At 48.2% G+C, this 15,963-nt stretch overlaps 1 protein-coding gene and 1 pseudogene across 1 annotated transcript; both read left to right on the top strand.

Moving 5' to 3' along the window:
- Positions 1-1,525: 1,525 nt before the first annotated feature.
- LOC128847976 (olfactory receptor 14A16-like) lies at positions 1,526-9,385 on the top strand. Its single transcript, XM_054047696.1, has 2 exons — positions 1,526-2,475; positions 9,346-9,385. Exons 1-2 carry the CDS (start codon positions 1,559-1,561, stop codon positions 9,383-9,385), a joined length of 957 nt encoding a protein of 318 aa, XP_053903671.1. The 5' UTR covers positions 1,526-1,558.
- A 65-nt stretch (positions 9,386-9,450) lies between these two features.
- LOC128847488 (olfactory receptor 6N1-like) lies at positions 9,451-10,362 on the top strand (annotated as a pseudogene).
- Positions 10,363-15,963: the final 5,601 nt, after the last annotated feature.

The following is a 15,963-nucleotide window of genomic DNA, read 5'->3' as shown; positions in this document are numbered from 1 at the left end:
AATAGTTGTGCCTCAGTTTCCTTCTATTGGGAGTGGGTGAATTCATCAAATTGACACACATAGTTTTTAGAATGGATTGAAGAGTTTACATTAAAGTTGTCCAAAAATTGTGACAAACACTATCAGATCCTTGTTACTTTTCTCTCTGTATACATTAGTTTGTTGTTACTGCTGTCTGTTTGTTTTTACTTTTCTCTATTAGTTTGTTTTTACTTCTCTATCTACCTGTTAGTTTGTGTTAGTTCTGTGTTTCTCTCTCACTCTCTGAATCTTGTATCTATCTATCAGTTTGTGTCTAGTTCTCAGTTTTTTGTTTCTTCTGTCTATTAAATTGCTGAAAGGGTACTTGTGGGACAGGCACTCCTCATAAGTTGAAGCTGAGTGGTTAGGGCACTTGGCTGGCCTGTGACAGACTCAGGTTCAATCTCTCCCTCTGACTGATGATGAGAAGGGATTTGAATTTCCAACATACAGGAGAGTGCCTGAGCCGCTAGGCTATGGGCTGTTCTGAAATGAGACTGTCTCAGTCTCTCCCGTTGAAGCTGCTCCACTTTGTATCAAGAATTAAATAGTCATGGGAGCAGGGACTTGAACTTGGCTCTTCCAGACACCAGGTGAGTGCCCCAAGTACCACACTGGAGAATCACTCTCATGCCCCTACCCTGGCAAAATGACTCTCCATTGTCACTCACAAGAGTCGTTCCTGATGGCAATGGAGAGTCACTGGGACAGAAGCTGAGATGCAGTCTGATGTAGTCATTAGAGGAGGGGACCGGAAGTCATGACACCTCATTTGTGTTCCCAGCTCTGGGAGGGAGTTGAGTCCAGTGTGTAGAGCCAGAACTCCTGGCCTGTATTTCCAGCTCCAGGACGGGTATTGGATTTAGTGGGTTAGAGCAGGGGGTGAACTGTGAGTCAGGACGCCTGGGTTCTCTTCCAAGCTCTGGGAGGGTGTTTAGTTGAGTGGTTAGAGAAGGAGGAAGGGAGCCGTATTCATGACTCGAGTTTACTGTGTATTTATGGCTCGGTTTGGTCACCTCCATACGAAAAGCTGCTCCCGTTTAGAGCAGTATAAATGGGGAGTAATTCCATGGCATGCAGTGAAATTACCCCACATTCGCAGCTTGTCCCTGACAGCAGAATCTGGCCAGACAGACCCCTAATTCCCCTCAGAAAACTGAGGATAGTAACATGTATACACCGTTATCCAGAGTTCACCCACCTCTGGGTAACAGAGGTATACAAATTTCTCAAAAGCAATTGTTCCAATTTCTCCACTTCATCACCATGGTGTAAATTATGAGTAACCGCTGTGGAGTCCATTGAGCTGATTCTATTTTCTCTCACCCCAGTGTAAATCAGGAGTAACTCCATTGGAGTCAGTGGGACTGTTTTCTCCATCGTCATTCCCATATTACACCAATCTTCACAAGCTAAGGGTCTGACTCAAGAAAATTAAGGTGGTTTTCACAAAAGGAGAGTTATTTTAATGATCTAATCCTGTCCCTTGCTCTTGTCCCTCTCTCTGCAACCATCACACGATGTCCTGAGAAAGAAAATGTCCAACCGAACCACCGTGACCGAGTTCCTTCTCCTCGGATTCTCTGATGTTCAGGAGCTGCAGATTTTGCACTTTGTGGTGTTTCTTGTGATTTACCTGGTAGCCCTGGTGGGGAATCTTCTGATCTTCATGGCCATAGCCTTTGACCACCACCTTCACACCCCCATGTACTTCTTCCTGATGAATCTGTCCATCCTAGACCTTGGCTCCATCTCTGTCACCGTTCCCAAATCCATGGCAAACTCCCTCATGAACACCAAGTCCATTTCCTATGCTGGATGTGTTGCCCAAGTCTTTTTCCTCTTCTTCTTGTTGGGAGCAGATTTTTTCCTTCTCACCATCATGGCGTACGACCGATATGTTGCCATCTGCCAACCACTGCACTATGAGAGAATGATGAACAGCAGAGCTTGTGTCCAAATGGCAGCTGGTGCCTGGATCAGTGGGATTCTCTACTCTGTGCTGCACACCGGGAACACGTTTTCATTGACCTTCTGTGGAGGCAACACGGTGGATCAGTTCTTCTGTGAGATCTCCCAGCTACTCAAGCTCTCCTGCTCTGACTCATATCTGAGTGAAGTTGGGGTTCTTGCCTTTAGTATGTGTTTAGTCTTAGGCTGCTTTGTTTTTATCATTGTGTCATATGTTCAGATCTTCAAATCAGTGCTCAGAATCCCCTCTGAGCAGGGCCGGCATAAAGCCTTCTCCACCTGCCTTCCTCACCTCACTGTGGTCTCCTTGGTTGTTTGCACTGGGGCCTTTGCCTACCTGAAACCCACCTCCAGCTCCTCATCTGCTCTGGATCTTGTGGTGGCAGTTCTCTATTCCGTATTGCCACCAATCATGAATCCAATTGTCTACAGCCTGAGGAACAAGGAGATGAAAGCTGCCCTGGGGAGACTGACTGGGTGTAGGTAATTCACCAAGAATTATTTTTTATGTCTTTATCTAATTAAAGTTTGCTCACATAGTATCTGTTCATTAATGTCAGTTATTTCCATGACCACACAGATTGAACACGAACAGGTCTGATTCTGATCTCAGTTGCACCAATGCAAATCCAGATTAACTCCGTTGATGTCACTGCCGCTGCAGTGATTTATACTAGGAGAAAATCTGGTCCAGTTGTGGAGTTAAATAGGTGTAAAGTGTGTGCGTGAGAGGAATCAGACTTTCATTCTGTGCCAAAACAATATCCGTTACACTGCTTGGCCACATGCACCCATTCCATGGCCAGTGAAAACAATGATAGGAGTTGTCTTGCTTCTGTGCATAAATCAGGAGAGGCTTTGTTGGAACCAAAGGAGTCAGACTGGTGTAAGACTGGGGTAGGTGAGAAGAGATTTCGGGTAGATCTGCAACACATCAGTGTAGTTCCATTAACTCTGGTGGCGCTAAAGCAATTTTCAGCATCGGTGCATCTGACCTACTGCCTCCAATGGGGCTGTATATCCATTGCCACAAGCTGGGGACTGGGCCCATGGTCTTATAAACCACCATTTGTGGCCGAACCACTAGAGGGGGACAAGGAGCCAGAGTGTGTTAGCCTGGCTCAGGTGTACATTTGGGCATGTGAGAGATGAAGAGACTGGCTAGAAATTACAGGAGGTTTCTAACCGCCAGCGGGGCGATGTTCTGGAGCAGCCTCCCAATAGGAGTTCTGGGAGGCAAACGACTGAATTAGTTTGAAGAGCGAGATGGACACTGTGATAGACCCAGGCCAGTTGGGTACAGCAGAATAGCAGAAGGCAGATATACTGGCCACTGGATTAACAGTTTTCTGTTCCCTGAGTGACCAGAGCAGGGGCTGCTCCAGGCTAATGAGAACACCTGACTCCAATTAACCTGCAAAGAGTCAGGTGAGGGCATTAAGCTAATGGGACCACCTGACTCTAATTAAGGCCCCGCTGATACTATAAAAAGGGCTCACTCCAGTCAGGCAGAGGACAGCCAGGGAGCCAGAGGAGAGGAAGTGTGGCTGAAGGGCTGGTTAATGAAGACACCCTCAAGTTAGGTGAGCCCTAAGGTAAGGGTGAAGAAGGGAGAAGCAGGAGAGCTGTGGGGAAGTGGCCCAGGGAAATGTAGCAACTCTGGCAGTGAAAGGTTGGCTGCCAACAGTTGCTACCATTAGGGTCCCTGGGCTGGAACCCGGAGTAGAGGGTGGGCCCGGGTTCCCCCCCAACCCATCACTACAGGAACACCTCCTGGGAGGGGAAGTCAGGCCCCTGTCAGGACAGGAAGCTAAACTGTTCTAAAACAAGCCCTAAGGACAACAGAGACTGTGGGAGTTCTCTCACCAACCTCCTTGCTGGCTTAAGGATGAAAAGGGCTCAGTAGACTGTACTACTAGAGAGACAAGGGCTACATGGAGGGTCACAGAGAGCCACTGAGGCTAGTATATACCCCCTAGAAGCGTAGGACCCGCAGGGACAAGGTCAGAGCTCTGCCACAACTGGTTTAAGGAGTGGGATCGTGATTGTTCACAGCGTGGCAGAATAAAGAGGTTTTTACTAAAAAAAAAAAATAAAGTGCACTGGGGTTTTTGGTTTTGGGTTTTTGTTTGTACCACCATGGAGGAGGTGGTGAGAGTGCTGGTGCAAGCCACAGCGGACCAGCAGGAGGCAACCCGGGCTCAGGCAATGGTGCAACAGGAGTCCATGAGGTTACAGCAGGAAACCACCCAATTATTAATGAGCCAGGTGACCCAAGATCGAGCCCTCCTGCGCGAGGTTGTGGACCAGCTGAAGGTCCTCACCACCCAGGCCCGGGGGTCCAATGGGACGCGAACCCTGAGGGCCACCAGTTGTCTACCAAAGATGACGGCAGACGATGATATAGAGACGTATCTCCTCTCATTTGGAAGGACTGCTCAGTGTGAGGCATTCTCGCCCCTTTTTTGTATGGAGAGACCCAGAAGACCTACTTTGATCTGCCCACTGAGGATGCCGCTGACTATTCCTGGCTGAGGGCAGAGATCCTAGCACGATCCGGGGTGACGACAACGGTACGGGCCCAGAGGTTCCAGGAGTGGAAATAGAGGGAGAACAAACCTCCAAGGTCCCAACTATTCGACCTCATACACCTCGCTCAGATGTGGTTACAGCCCGAGGCATGCAGCCCAGAGGAGATTTTAGAGACTTTGGTCATAGACCATTACATGCGGGGGACTGCCACCAGATCTCCGCAAACGGGTATTCCAGAATAATCCATCCACCTATGATGAAATGATCACATTGGTGGAAAGATGGATGACAGCCAGGGAATTAACCCAACTACCCAAGGAAGGCCCCTCACGAATCAAACACTCGACCCCGACTGCAGCGGGTCAGGTGGCCAAACCCCCAGGAAGTCCTAGGTGGAAGAAGAGGGAGGTCGAAAACCAGTCGGGAACCCAGAAGGAAGAGGAAGGCCTAAGTGGGGGGAACCCTGGGACTAAACCCCCTAACCCATGTGATAGAGGAGTGACTAGAAGCAATTATAGATATTATGGGTGCGGGGAGTTGGGGCACATAGCTGCCCAGTGCTCCAATGTCATAGAGCCAATGCAGTGTAACCTGGGGAACGGGGCAGACCCATGTAGCCTACTCAATATTGTAGGGGTCGCAGTCACCCCACATAAATATACAAGGCAGGTAAAGTTGAATGGGGTAGAAACCATGGCACTCATAGACTTGGGGAGTGCTATCACCCTAATTTCGGGTAAATTAGTGAAGCGCAGCCAGTTAATGCAGGCCAAGCGTACGGGGGTAACCTGTGTCCATGGGACTGTTAGCTACTACCCCATCATACGAGAAAAATTGAAATTCAGGGATATGTCACCGGGGTGAAAGCAGGGGTAATCCCAAACCTCCCATACCCCGTGCTCATAGGTAGAGATTTCCCCGGGTTTGGAAACTTGCTTCCACCGGAGGAATTGGAGGGAGAGGAGCTCCCCGAATTTCAGGAGGCTTCTGCGGTAGAATGTCACCTCCCATTTTTCAAGGAAATGTCCCAGGAGCTATTCCCTGTCCCGGGGAAAGGCAGGAAGACCAAAAGAGAAAGAAGGGTGGCCAAGGCCTTGGGTACCCGAATCCTGATACAAGGACAGAGGGTCGCTTGTGTAGGCAGATGTACATGGGCAACTGAAGGGGAGGGCCCCAAGACAGAGGAGGAGTCCGAGACCACTTCCAACTCCAACCTCACAGAGCCAGCCGAGAGGGCAGAGACAGATCTCTAAGAGTTCAGGCTGTTAAGCCCAGAGAGAGAAACTTTTGGACGGGACCAGGTGGAAGACCCAAGGTACGAGAACACCAGGAAGAAGGTGGCTGAGATAGATGGGGTACCCATAGAGGGAAAGGCCCGGGGGCCAGGGCCTTATTTTGTGATCAAGAGGAATCTCCTATACCGGGTCGTGCAAATGCAGGAGCAAGAGGTACACCAGATCCTAGTCCCCCGGAAACACCAGAAGGCAATATTAAGCCTCTCTCACAGTCACCTTTTTGGAGGGCACTTGGGAGTGGAGAAAACCCAGGCGCGAATCTTATGCAGGTTCTTCTGGCCGGGGATACATGAAGACGTCCGGCGGTACTGTGCCTCTTGCCCCGAATGTCAACTGCACAGCCCTCATCCACATCTAAGAGCTCCTCTGGTACCCCTGCCGATCATCGAAGTTCCATTCAAGCGGATCGCCATGGATCTTGTAGGGCCGCTAGAGAAAACGACCTGAGGCCACCAGTATGTGCTTGTCATCCTAGACTATGCAACCAGGTACCCAGAAGCTGTCCCCTTATGAAACACAGCTTCCAAGAGCATTGCCAAAGAATTAGTGGCAATCTTTGCCCGGGTAGGGCTACCAAAAGAAATCCTCACAGACCAGGGAACATCATTCATGTCCAAGTTGATGAAGGACTTGTGTTCCCTGCTCCATGTCCAGACCCTGCGGACCTCGGTTTACCATCTACAAACCGATCGTCTGGTGGAAAGATTTAACCAAACCCTCAAGGCCATGATAAGAAAGGTGGTAAGCAAGGATGGGAAAGATTGGGACAACCTACTACCATACCTCATGTTCGCCATCCGTGAGGTCCCCCAAGCTTCCACTGGATACTCTCCCTTTGAGCTGTTGTATGGATGCAACCCCCGAGGCATCCTGGACATAGCCAAGGAAATTTGGGAGGAGGAACCCAGTGAGGGGAAGAATGTAATAGAACATGTACTACGAATGAGGGACCGGATAGCCCGTGTCACTCCCATAGTGAGGGAGCACCTGGAGAAGGCCCAAGAGGCCCAGAGAACGTACTACAACCATCAAACCAAGCTTCGTCAGTTTCAACCCGGTGACCGAGTAATGGTACTGGTACCTACGGCCGAAAGTAAGCTGTTGGCCCAGTGGCAAGGGCCCTATGAAATAGTTGAACCCATAGGGAAAGTAAATTACAAGATATCAAGATGTATTCTCGACAAAACTGGGTCGCACAACCGGGACATATCACCACATCATCACAAACCCTAGGGGCCAGAGTAACTATGAGGCCCTACCAGGTGCCAGCAGCCAAAAGGGAGGAAATAAAAGCGGAAGTCAGGAAAATGCTGGAGATGGGGATCATCGAAGAATCCCACAGTCAGTGGTCCAGCCCAATAGTGTTGGTGCCCAAGCCTGATGTCACCACAAGGTTCTGCAACGACTTCTGTTGACTAAACGAGATATCCCAGTTTGATGCCTACCCTATACCCTAGATAGATGAACTAGTGGACCGTCTGGGGAATGCCCGGTACTTGACAACCTTAGACTTGACAAAGGGGTACTGGCAGATTCCCCTAGCAGAAGATGCAAAGGAAAAGATGGCGTTTTCTACACCAGAGGGTCTCTTCCAATATACGGTCCTTCCCTTTGGACTACATGGGGCTCCAGCTACCTTTCAGCGCCTCATGGACAAGTTATTATGCCCCCATACCAGTTATGCTGCAGCCTACTTGGATGACGTGGTGATTCATACCCCAGACTTGGAAAAAGCGGGGGCAGTCTTTGATATCTTCCGGCGAGCTGGCCTTATGGCAAACTCTGTTAAGTGCGCTGTAGGATTCACGGAGGCCAAATATCTTGGCTACGTGGTAGGAAAAGGTCTGGTAAAACCCCAACTGAATAAGTTAGTGGCCATCCAAAATTGGCATCGGCCAAGTCGTAAGAAGCAGGTCCGAGCATTCCTACAGGTGGTGGGGTATTACTGGCATTTCATCCCCCATTTTGCTACAAGGTCAAGTCCCCTAATGGACTTAGTGAAGGCCCGTGGTCCTGATCCAATCAGATGGCCCGATGCAGCAGAGAGGGCATTCGCGGACCTACGGACTGCCCTCTGCAGTAACCCCGTATTGATAGCCCCAGATTTCACCAAGGACTTCATCCTACAGACAGATGCATCCGAGGTAGGGTTAGGGGCTGTCCTGTCACAGATGGTTGGGGAGGAAGAACACCCAATTCTCTACCTCAGTAGGAAACTCCTTCCGAGGGAACAAAAATATGCAGTAGTAGAGAGAGAGTGCCTCGCCGTAAAATGGGCCATGGAAACGTTGCGTTATTACCTGCTGGGGCACAGATTTATCCTTGTAACTGACCATGCCCCTCTTCAATGGATGCAATGGAACAAAGAAAAGAACACAAGGATTACCAGGTGGTTCTTATCCCTCCAACCTTTCCAGTTCCACATACAGCACAGAGCAGGGAGTCGCCATGGCAATGCCAATGGCTTATCACGCGTACACTGTTTGGCATCCCAAGCTGCCCAACCCCTTGGTGTTGAGCAGGGGGGAGGGATATGTGATAAACCCAGGCCAGTTGGGTACAGCAGAATAGAAGAAGGCAGATATACTGGCCACTGGATTAACAGTTTCCTGTTTCCTGACTGACCAGAGCAGGGACTGCTCCAGGCTAATGAGAACACCTGACTCCAATTAACCTGCAAAGAGTCAGGTGAGGGCATTAAGCTAATGTGACCACCTGACTCTAATTAAGGCCCCGCTGATACTATAAAAAGGGCTCACTCCAGTCTGGCAGAGGAGAGCCAGGGAGCCAGAGGAGAGGAAGTGCGGCTGAAGGGCTGGTTAATGAAGACACCCTCAAGTTATTGATAAGGGAGCCCTAAGGTAAGGGTGAAGAAGGGAGAAGCAGGAGAGCTGTGGGGAAGTGGCCCAGGGAAATGTAGCAACTCCGGCAGTGAAAGGTTGGCTGCCAACAGCTGCTACCATTAGGGTCCCTGGGCCGGAACCCGGAGTAGAGGGCGAGCCTGGGTTCCCCCCAACCCACCACTACAGGAACACCTCCTGGGAGGGGAAGTCAGGCCCCTGTCAGGACAGGAGGCTAAACTGTTCTAAAAGAAGCCCTAAGGACAACAGAGACTGTGGGAGTTCTCTCACCAACCTCCTTGCTGGCTTCTGATGAAAAGGGCTCAGTAGACTGTAACCCTGGCCCTAGAGAGATAAGGGCTACGTGGAGGGTCACAGAGAGCCACTGAGGCTAGCATATACCGCCTAGAAGTGCAGAACCCACGGGGACAAGGTCAGAGCTCTGCCACATAGTCATTGTTCTGATATGGGAGAGGGTGGTCTACATGGGTAACAATGTTCTGTCCTCCGACTGAGACTCCTGGCACTTTGTTCTGAAGTCTTCATTTAGCCTTAACATTTCAACCTGTAACCAGTAGAGGAAGGGGATATTCTGAATATTTATGGTATTAATTCATGAGATTTGATTAACTTTTAATGCTATGTTCTTCCAATTCAATTGCCCAGCTTGGTTTTTTTGTTCCTAGACTCAACCCATGGCAGACACAGATTGGAGAAACCAAATGACCATCGCAGAATTTATCCTCCTGGAATTTGGGGATCTCCCTGAACTTCAAATTCTTCTTTTTCTAATGTTCCTAGTGATCTCTATTGCAACCGTGACTGGGAACACTCTCATTGTGGTGCTTCTTGTCACTGGTCAGCACCTTCACACCCCCATGTACTTCTTCATGGGAAACTTGTCCTACTTGGAGATCTGCTATACCTCGACCTTCCTGCCCAGGTTACTGGCCAGTTTCCTGACTGGGGACAGAACCATCTCAGTCAGTGGATGCATCACACAACTGTATTTCTTTGGTTCTCTGGCAGCTACAGAATGCTATCTCCTAGCAGCGATGTCTTATGATCGGTATTTAGCGATATGTAAATCCCTGCACTATTCAATTCATATAAATACCAGGTTTTGCCTCCAGTTGGCTACTGGGTCGTGGTTAAATGGTTGTTTCTCTATTACCATCTTTGTCTTATTCCTATCACAGTTAATATTCTGTGGCCCAAATGAAATTGACCATTTCTATTGGGATCCCATCCCACTGATGGAACTCTCCTGCAGTGACAGCCAGCAGATCATATTGATGGATTTCATAATAGTCTCCGTATTCACCCTGCCTCCATTCCTACTAACCATGACATCCTAAGTGTGTATCTTCGCCACCATCCTGAACATCTCTTCCACCACCGGGAGGCAAAAGGCATCTTCCACCTGCTCCTCTCACCTCACTGTGGTGACAATTTACTATGGAACCATAATCATTGTCTACATGGTACCGAAACGTGATAGACTCAGATCTGAAGAAAGTGCTCTCTCTTTGCTTCACAGTCCTAACTCCCCTTGTGAACCCCCTCATCTACAGCCTGAGAAACAGAGAGGTCAAGGAAGCCTTGAGCAAAGCAGTCAGTAAATGTGGCTTTCACAAAAAACATGCAGAGACTCTGAGATAACAATTTATCTTGAGGTTTTGAAAGCTGCCTCAGTGAGTGAAGCAATAAGTCTGTGATGCACTGTATGTCAAAGAAGCACCCTGTAACCCTCATATTTATCTTTTGTATATGGTTGTAATATTTGGTAAAAAAGCATTCCTTGTAAGGTGTCATATATAAGGTTATGATCTGTTGAAACTCATTCTTCTGTTAAAATATGTATATTATCATTGTATATGGTGGTATGAGATTTTGTTATATGGTTGTTATTAAAATATGTAGGGAGTATGGGAGTCACCCACTGTTAGTTCTCCAGTGAGAACAAAGGAGGTAGTGGGCATTAAACAACCATCACCAGCCATTGACCAGCAGAGGAATTGTAAACAAGAGGTTTGCAATTCTGTAAGAGTATCAGAGGGGTAGCCGTGTTAGTCTGAATCTGTAAAAAGCAACAGAGGGTCCTGTGGCAACTTTAAGACTAACAGAAGTATTGGGAGCATAAGCTTTTGTGGGTAAGAACCTCACTTCTTTAGATGCAAGTAATGGAAATTTCCAGAGGCAGGTATACATCAGTATGGAGATAACGAGGTTAGTTCAATCAGGGAGGGTGAGGTGCTCTGCTAGCAGTTGAGGTGTGAACACCAAGGGAGGAGAAACTGCTTCTGTAGTTGGATAGCCATTCACAGTCTTTGTTTAATCCTGATCTGATGGTGTCAAATTTGCAAATGAACTGGAGCTCAGCAGTTTCTCTTTGGAGTCTGGTCCTGAAGTTTTTTTGCTGTAAGATGGCTACCTTTATATCTGCTATTGTGTGGCCAGGGAGGTTGAAGTGTTCTCCTACAGGTTTTTGTATATTGCCATTCCTGATATCTGACTTGTGTCCATTTATCCTCTTGCGTACTGTAATTCCATAAGAGTGGGGGGAGGGATAGCTCAGTGGTTTGAGCATTGGCCTGCTAAACCTGGGGTTGTGAGTTCAATCCTTGAGGAGTCCACTTAGGGATCTGGGGCAAAATCAGTACTTGGTCCTGCTAGTGAAGGCGGGGGGCTGGACTCAATGACCTTTCAAGGTCCCTTCCAGTTCTAGGAGATAGGATATCTCCATTAATTAAAAAAAAAAAAAGAGAGAGAGAGAGACAGTTGCACAAGCACCACACAATGGGAACTGCTGAACTCTGTGACTTAGCAAGGCCCACCAGGACATGTCTGGGCAAGTATTTTTCCAGGGACATGAATTGACAGTATAAAATAAGTGACAGTGGCATCATGAGACCACCTCTCTCCTCCCCCACCTATTCTGGAGGCAACAAGAACGCTGGGAAGACAAAGACTTTGAACTGGAGAGGTTGGTCCCAGGCTGAGAAGGTAATTCAGCCTGTGTGTTAAGAACTGTAACCTGACTGCAACATCCAGTGGGGTGAAAAAATCTGTTTGACTCAAATCCAAGTTTAGGATTTAAAATGCATGTTTAATTTTTATTTCTGAGGCATAAAGGTCAGAGATAGATTTTAAGTGATTATAACTGTTGTTAAGAAATGTATTTTAATGTTTAATCTTAACCAGTGATTTGCTAAAATGCTTGGGGAATCTGCACAGATTACAAGGGCTGGCGCATGTCCACTGTCTCATTGTTCAAAAGAAGGTCTTGAGCAGTTTAAGATGATACATTTCTGTGGGTGCAAGGCTGGCGGGGATTTGCTGGTGCCTCCCTCTGTATAGTTCATAAGTAGCTTGGAGAGCATTCATTAAACTCAGTTGAGTGTGTCTCTGTATGCTGGTGACTGAGTGATAACAGCCACGGGAGGGGGTGGGAGAGGTTGCTGCTTGTCATATTAAAGCATCATGAGTGACAATCCAGGATGGAGAGGGTAAGGGGGCACAGCGGTCCCACAGCTCAAGGTTGTACCCCGGGGGTCCCATCACACAGCTCCATTAAAATTAAGTTGAAAACTCACATTGAAAATCTCAGCACTTAGTGTTGTCCATCTAAGTGGAAGGACCAAGGAGGGAGGTGACCAAAACCATGTTCCCATCATGACGTTTTCAGCTGGGCACCAGGAGTGGAGACAATTTTAACCATTTTTTTCTGGAAAAAGCCATTTTTTAAAATAAATGTTTGGACTTTAAAATACTAATTCCTGGTGCAGCCTATGTGGGGTTGTAAGCCTGGAAAATCTGCCACCTCTTAAATTTGCCTAATTCCATCCCCACCATATCCACCTGCAAACCAACCACGTTCATCACACTCACACAGGCCGGATGTAAACAGCCAGGCCCCAGCAGTGACCTCTGGACACTTCACCAGGAACAGCTTTATAGCTCTTATCTGAACTAAACCTGGCTGTGACCAGCTCTGGCAAAGCAACAGCACCAGGCTCACTGGGCCCTTGGAGGCAGGGAGGTTGGGCAAACAAAGAGGTAGACTCACAAGCCAGGGATAATGGGACTGTCCAGACCCAGCTGGGGGTTTGACAGGGCACCCGTAGAACTGAGGCCATTTCTGGGTCTGGTCTGTCAAACAGTCACTGAGGAGGGACTCAGCTTCTGTAGGGCAGAAGATGCTTTGCTGCTGCTAGCTACACAGAGCAGTTCTAAGGTAGGGGACCTGTTACAATGAGTGTCCCCAAACCTGACTGCAATAAGTGCACATCCCGAAAGGGCTAGGTCTCAGGGCACCGTGTCCAGCCAGCTCCAGGTGCCTTAGACAGCTCTGCTTCTTGCAGGGCCCTCCCCTCAGGGCGTGAGGCAACCTATAGTGAGAGAAAGTGGCTATAACCAAACCAATGGGCAGAACTCCTGTGATGTCAAAATGGCAGTGCTGGATCAGTCACTGGGAGCATGTCATAGTTTGGCCAGAGGCAGGGAAGCTGGGCTCTAGTGAGTTGAGCCCTACAGAAACCATTTTCCAAGCGACCTCATGGATTTAGGCACCCAAATCCCTTTGAAATGAGAGTTGGACACTTGACTCTCTTAGATACCTCTGAAAATCTCAACCTGAAGAGTCACTTGGATTCTGTCACCCTAGGTTCTGTCATAAAATGTTTTTTTTTGGCTGCGTCTGTGTGTGTTCCTCATATCTGACTTGTGTCCATTTATCCTCTTGCATAATGTAATTCCATAAGAGTGGGGGGAGGGATAGCTCAGTGATTTGAGCGTTGGCCTGCTAAACCCAGGGTTGTGAGTTCAATCCTTGAGGAGCCCATTTAGGGATCTGGGGCAAAATCAGTACTTGGTCCTGCTAGTGAAGGCAGGGGGCTGGACTCAATGACCTTTCAAGGTCCCTTCCAGTTCTAGGAGATAGGATATCTCCATTAATTAAAAAAAAAAAGAGAGAGAGACAGTTGCACAAGCACCGCACAATGGGAATTGCTGAACTCTGTGACTTAGCAAGGCCCACCAGGACATGTCTGGGACAGTATTTTTCCAGGGACATGAATTGAGAGTATAAAATAAGTGACAGTGGCATCATGAGACCACCTCTCTCCTCCCGCACCTATTCTGGAGGCAACAAGAACGCTGGGAAGACAAAGACTTTGAACTGGAGAGGTTGGTCCCAGGCTGAGAAGAGAATTCAGCCTGTGTGTTAAGAACTGTAACCTGGCTGCAACATCCAGTGGGGTGAAAAAATCTGTTTGACTCAAATCCAAGTTTAGGATTTAAAATGCATGTTTAATTTTTATTTCTGAGGCATAAAGGTCAGAGATAGATTTTAAGTGATTATAACTGTTGTTAAGAAATGTATTTTAATGTTTAATTTTAACCAGTGAGTTTGCTAAAATGCTTGGGGAATCTGCACAGATTACAAGGGCTGGCGCATGTCCACTGTCTCATTGTTCAAAAGAAGGTCTTAAGCAGTTTAAGATGATACATTTCTGTGTGTGCAAGGCTGGGGGGGATTTGCTGGTGCCTCCCTCTGTATAGTTCATAAGTAGCTTGGAGAGCATTCATGCAACTGAGTTGAGTGTGTCTCTGTATGCTGGTGACTGAGTGATAACAGCCACGGGAGGGGGTGGGAGAGGTTGCTGCTTGTCATATTAAAGCATCATGAGTGACAACCCAGGCTGGGGAGGGTAAGGGGGCACAGCGGTCGCAGAGCTCAAGGTTGTACCCCGGGGGTACCATCACACAGCTCCATTAAAATTAAGTTGAAAACTCACATTGAAAATCTCAGCACTTAGTGTTGTCCATCTAAGTGGAAGGACCAGGGAGGGAGGTGACCAAAACCATGTTCCCATCATGACGTTTTCAGCTGGGCACCAGGAGTGGAGACAATTTTAACCATTTTTTTCTGGAAAAAGCCATTTTTTATCAAAATAAATGTTTGGACCTTAAAATACTAATTCCTGGTGCAGCCTATGTGGGGTTGTAAGCCTGGAAAATCTGCCACCTCTGAAATTTGCCTAATTCCATCCCCACCATATCCCCCTGCAAACCAACCACGTTCATCACACTCACACAGGCCGGATGTAAACAGCCAGGCCCCAGCAGTGACCTCTGGACACTTCACCAGAAACAGCTTTATAGCTCTTATCTGAACTAAACCTGGCTGTGACCAGCTCCGGCAAAGCAACAGCACCAGGCTCACCGGGCCCTTGGAGGCAGGGAGGTTGGGCAAACAAAGAGGTAGACTCACAAGCCAGGGATAATGGGACTGTTCAGACCCAGCTGGGGGTTTGACAGGGCACCCGTAAAACTGAGGCCATTTCTGGGGTCAGGTCTGTCAAACGGTCACCGAGGAGGGACTCAGCTTCTGTAGGGCAGAAGATGCTTTGCTGCTGCTAGCTACACAGAGCAGTTCAAAGGTAGGGGACCTGTTACAATGAGTGTTCCCAAACCTGACTGTAATAAGTGCACATCCCGAGAGGGCTAGGTCTCAGGGCACCGTGTCCAGCCAGCTCCAGGTGCCTTAGACAGCTCTGCTTCTTGCAGGGCCCTCCCCTCAGGTCGTGAGGCAACCTATAGCGAGAGGAAGTGGCTACAACCTACCAACGGGCAGAATTCCTGTGATGTCAAAATGACAGTGCTGGATCAGTCACTGGGAGCATGTCATAGTTTGGCCAGAGGCGGGGAAGCTGGGCTCTAGTGAGAACAGTAGTTTGAGCCCTACAGAAACCATTTTCCAAGCAACCTCATGGATTTAGGCACCCAAATCCCTTTGAAATGAGAGTTGGACACTTGACTCTCTTAGATGCCTCTGAAAATCTCAACCTGAAGAGTCACTGGGATTCTGTCACCCTAGGTTCTGTCATAAAATGTTTTTTTTTGGCTGCATCTGTGTGTGTTCTCTCAGTGTGTGGTCCCAGCTCTGCACAGATAGTGCAGACAGCAGATTGGTCAAACTGCCCAATAAATCCACAGACTCGGTTTGTAGCAAAGGTGCCTGGCCAGGTTTATTGCTCACAACGCACAGTAATAGCACCCGACAGACTCTGCAGGGATATTAAGACAGGTATGTTTGTGACAATAGACACACCTCAGTCAGTAGAGGGACTTTCCACTGCCCTCTCAGCTGGCCAAAGACACCCCCTTTGCAACTCTTCTTTTATACACTTGCCACCCTTCTGCCCATCTAAGTTGGCAGCAACAAGGGCCGGGTTCTGTATCTAGGGGTTCCGTTTCAATAACGCAATGCAAAACCGGCTCGAGACCCCACCCAGTGACTT

This window comes from Malaclemys terrapin, chromosome 13 (assembly GCF_027887155.1).
Source record: "Malaclemys terrapin pileata isolate rMalTer1 chromosome 13, rMalTer1.hap1, whole genome shotgun sequence".
Lineage (NCBI taxonomy): Eukaryota > Metazoa > Chordata > Testudines > Emydidae > Malaclemys > Malaclemys terrapin.
This window is presented reverse-complemented; position numbering and strand designations above follow the sequence as displayed.

Coding starts and splice junctions, on each gene's coding strand:
- LOC128847976 (XM_054047696.1), top strand. CDS start 1,559: ATGTCCAACCGAACCACCGTGACCGAGTTCCTTCTCCTCGGATTCTCT. Junction 2,476..9,345: donor GGGAGACTGACTGGGTGTAG/GTAATTCACCAA, acceptor TTTTGTTCCTAG/ACTCAACCCATGGCAGACAC.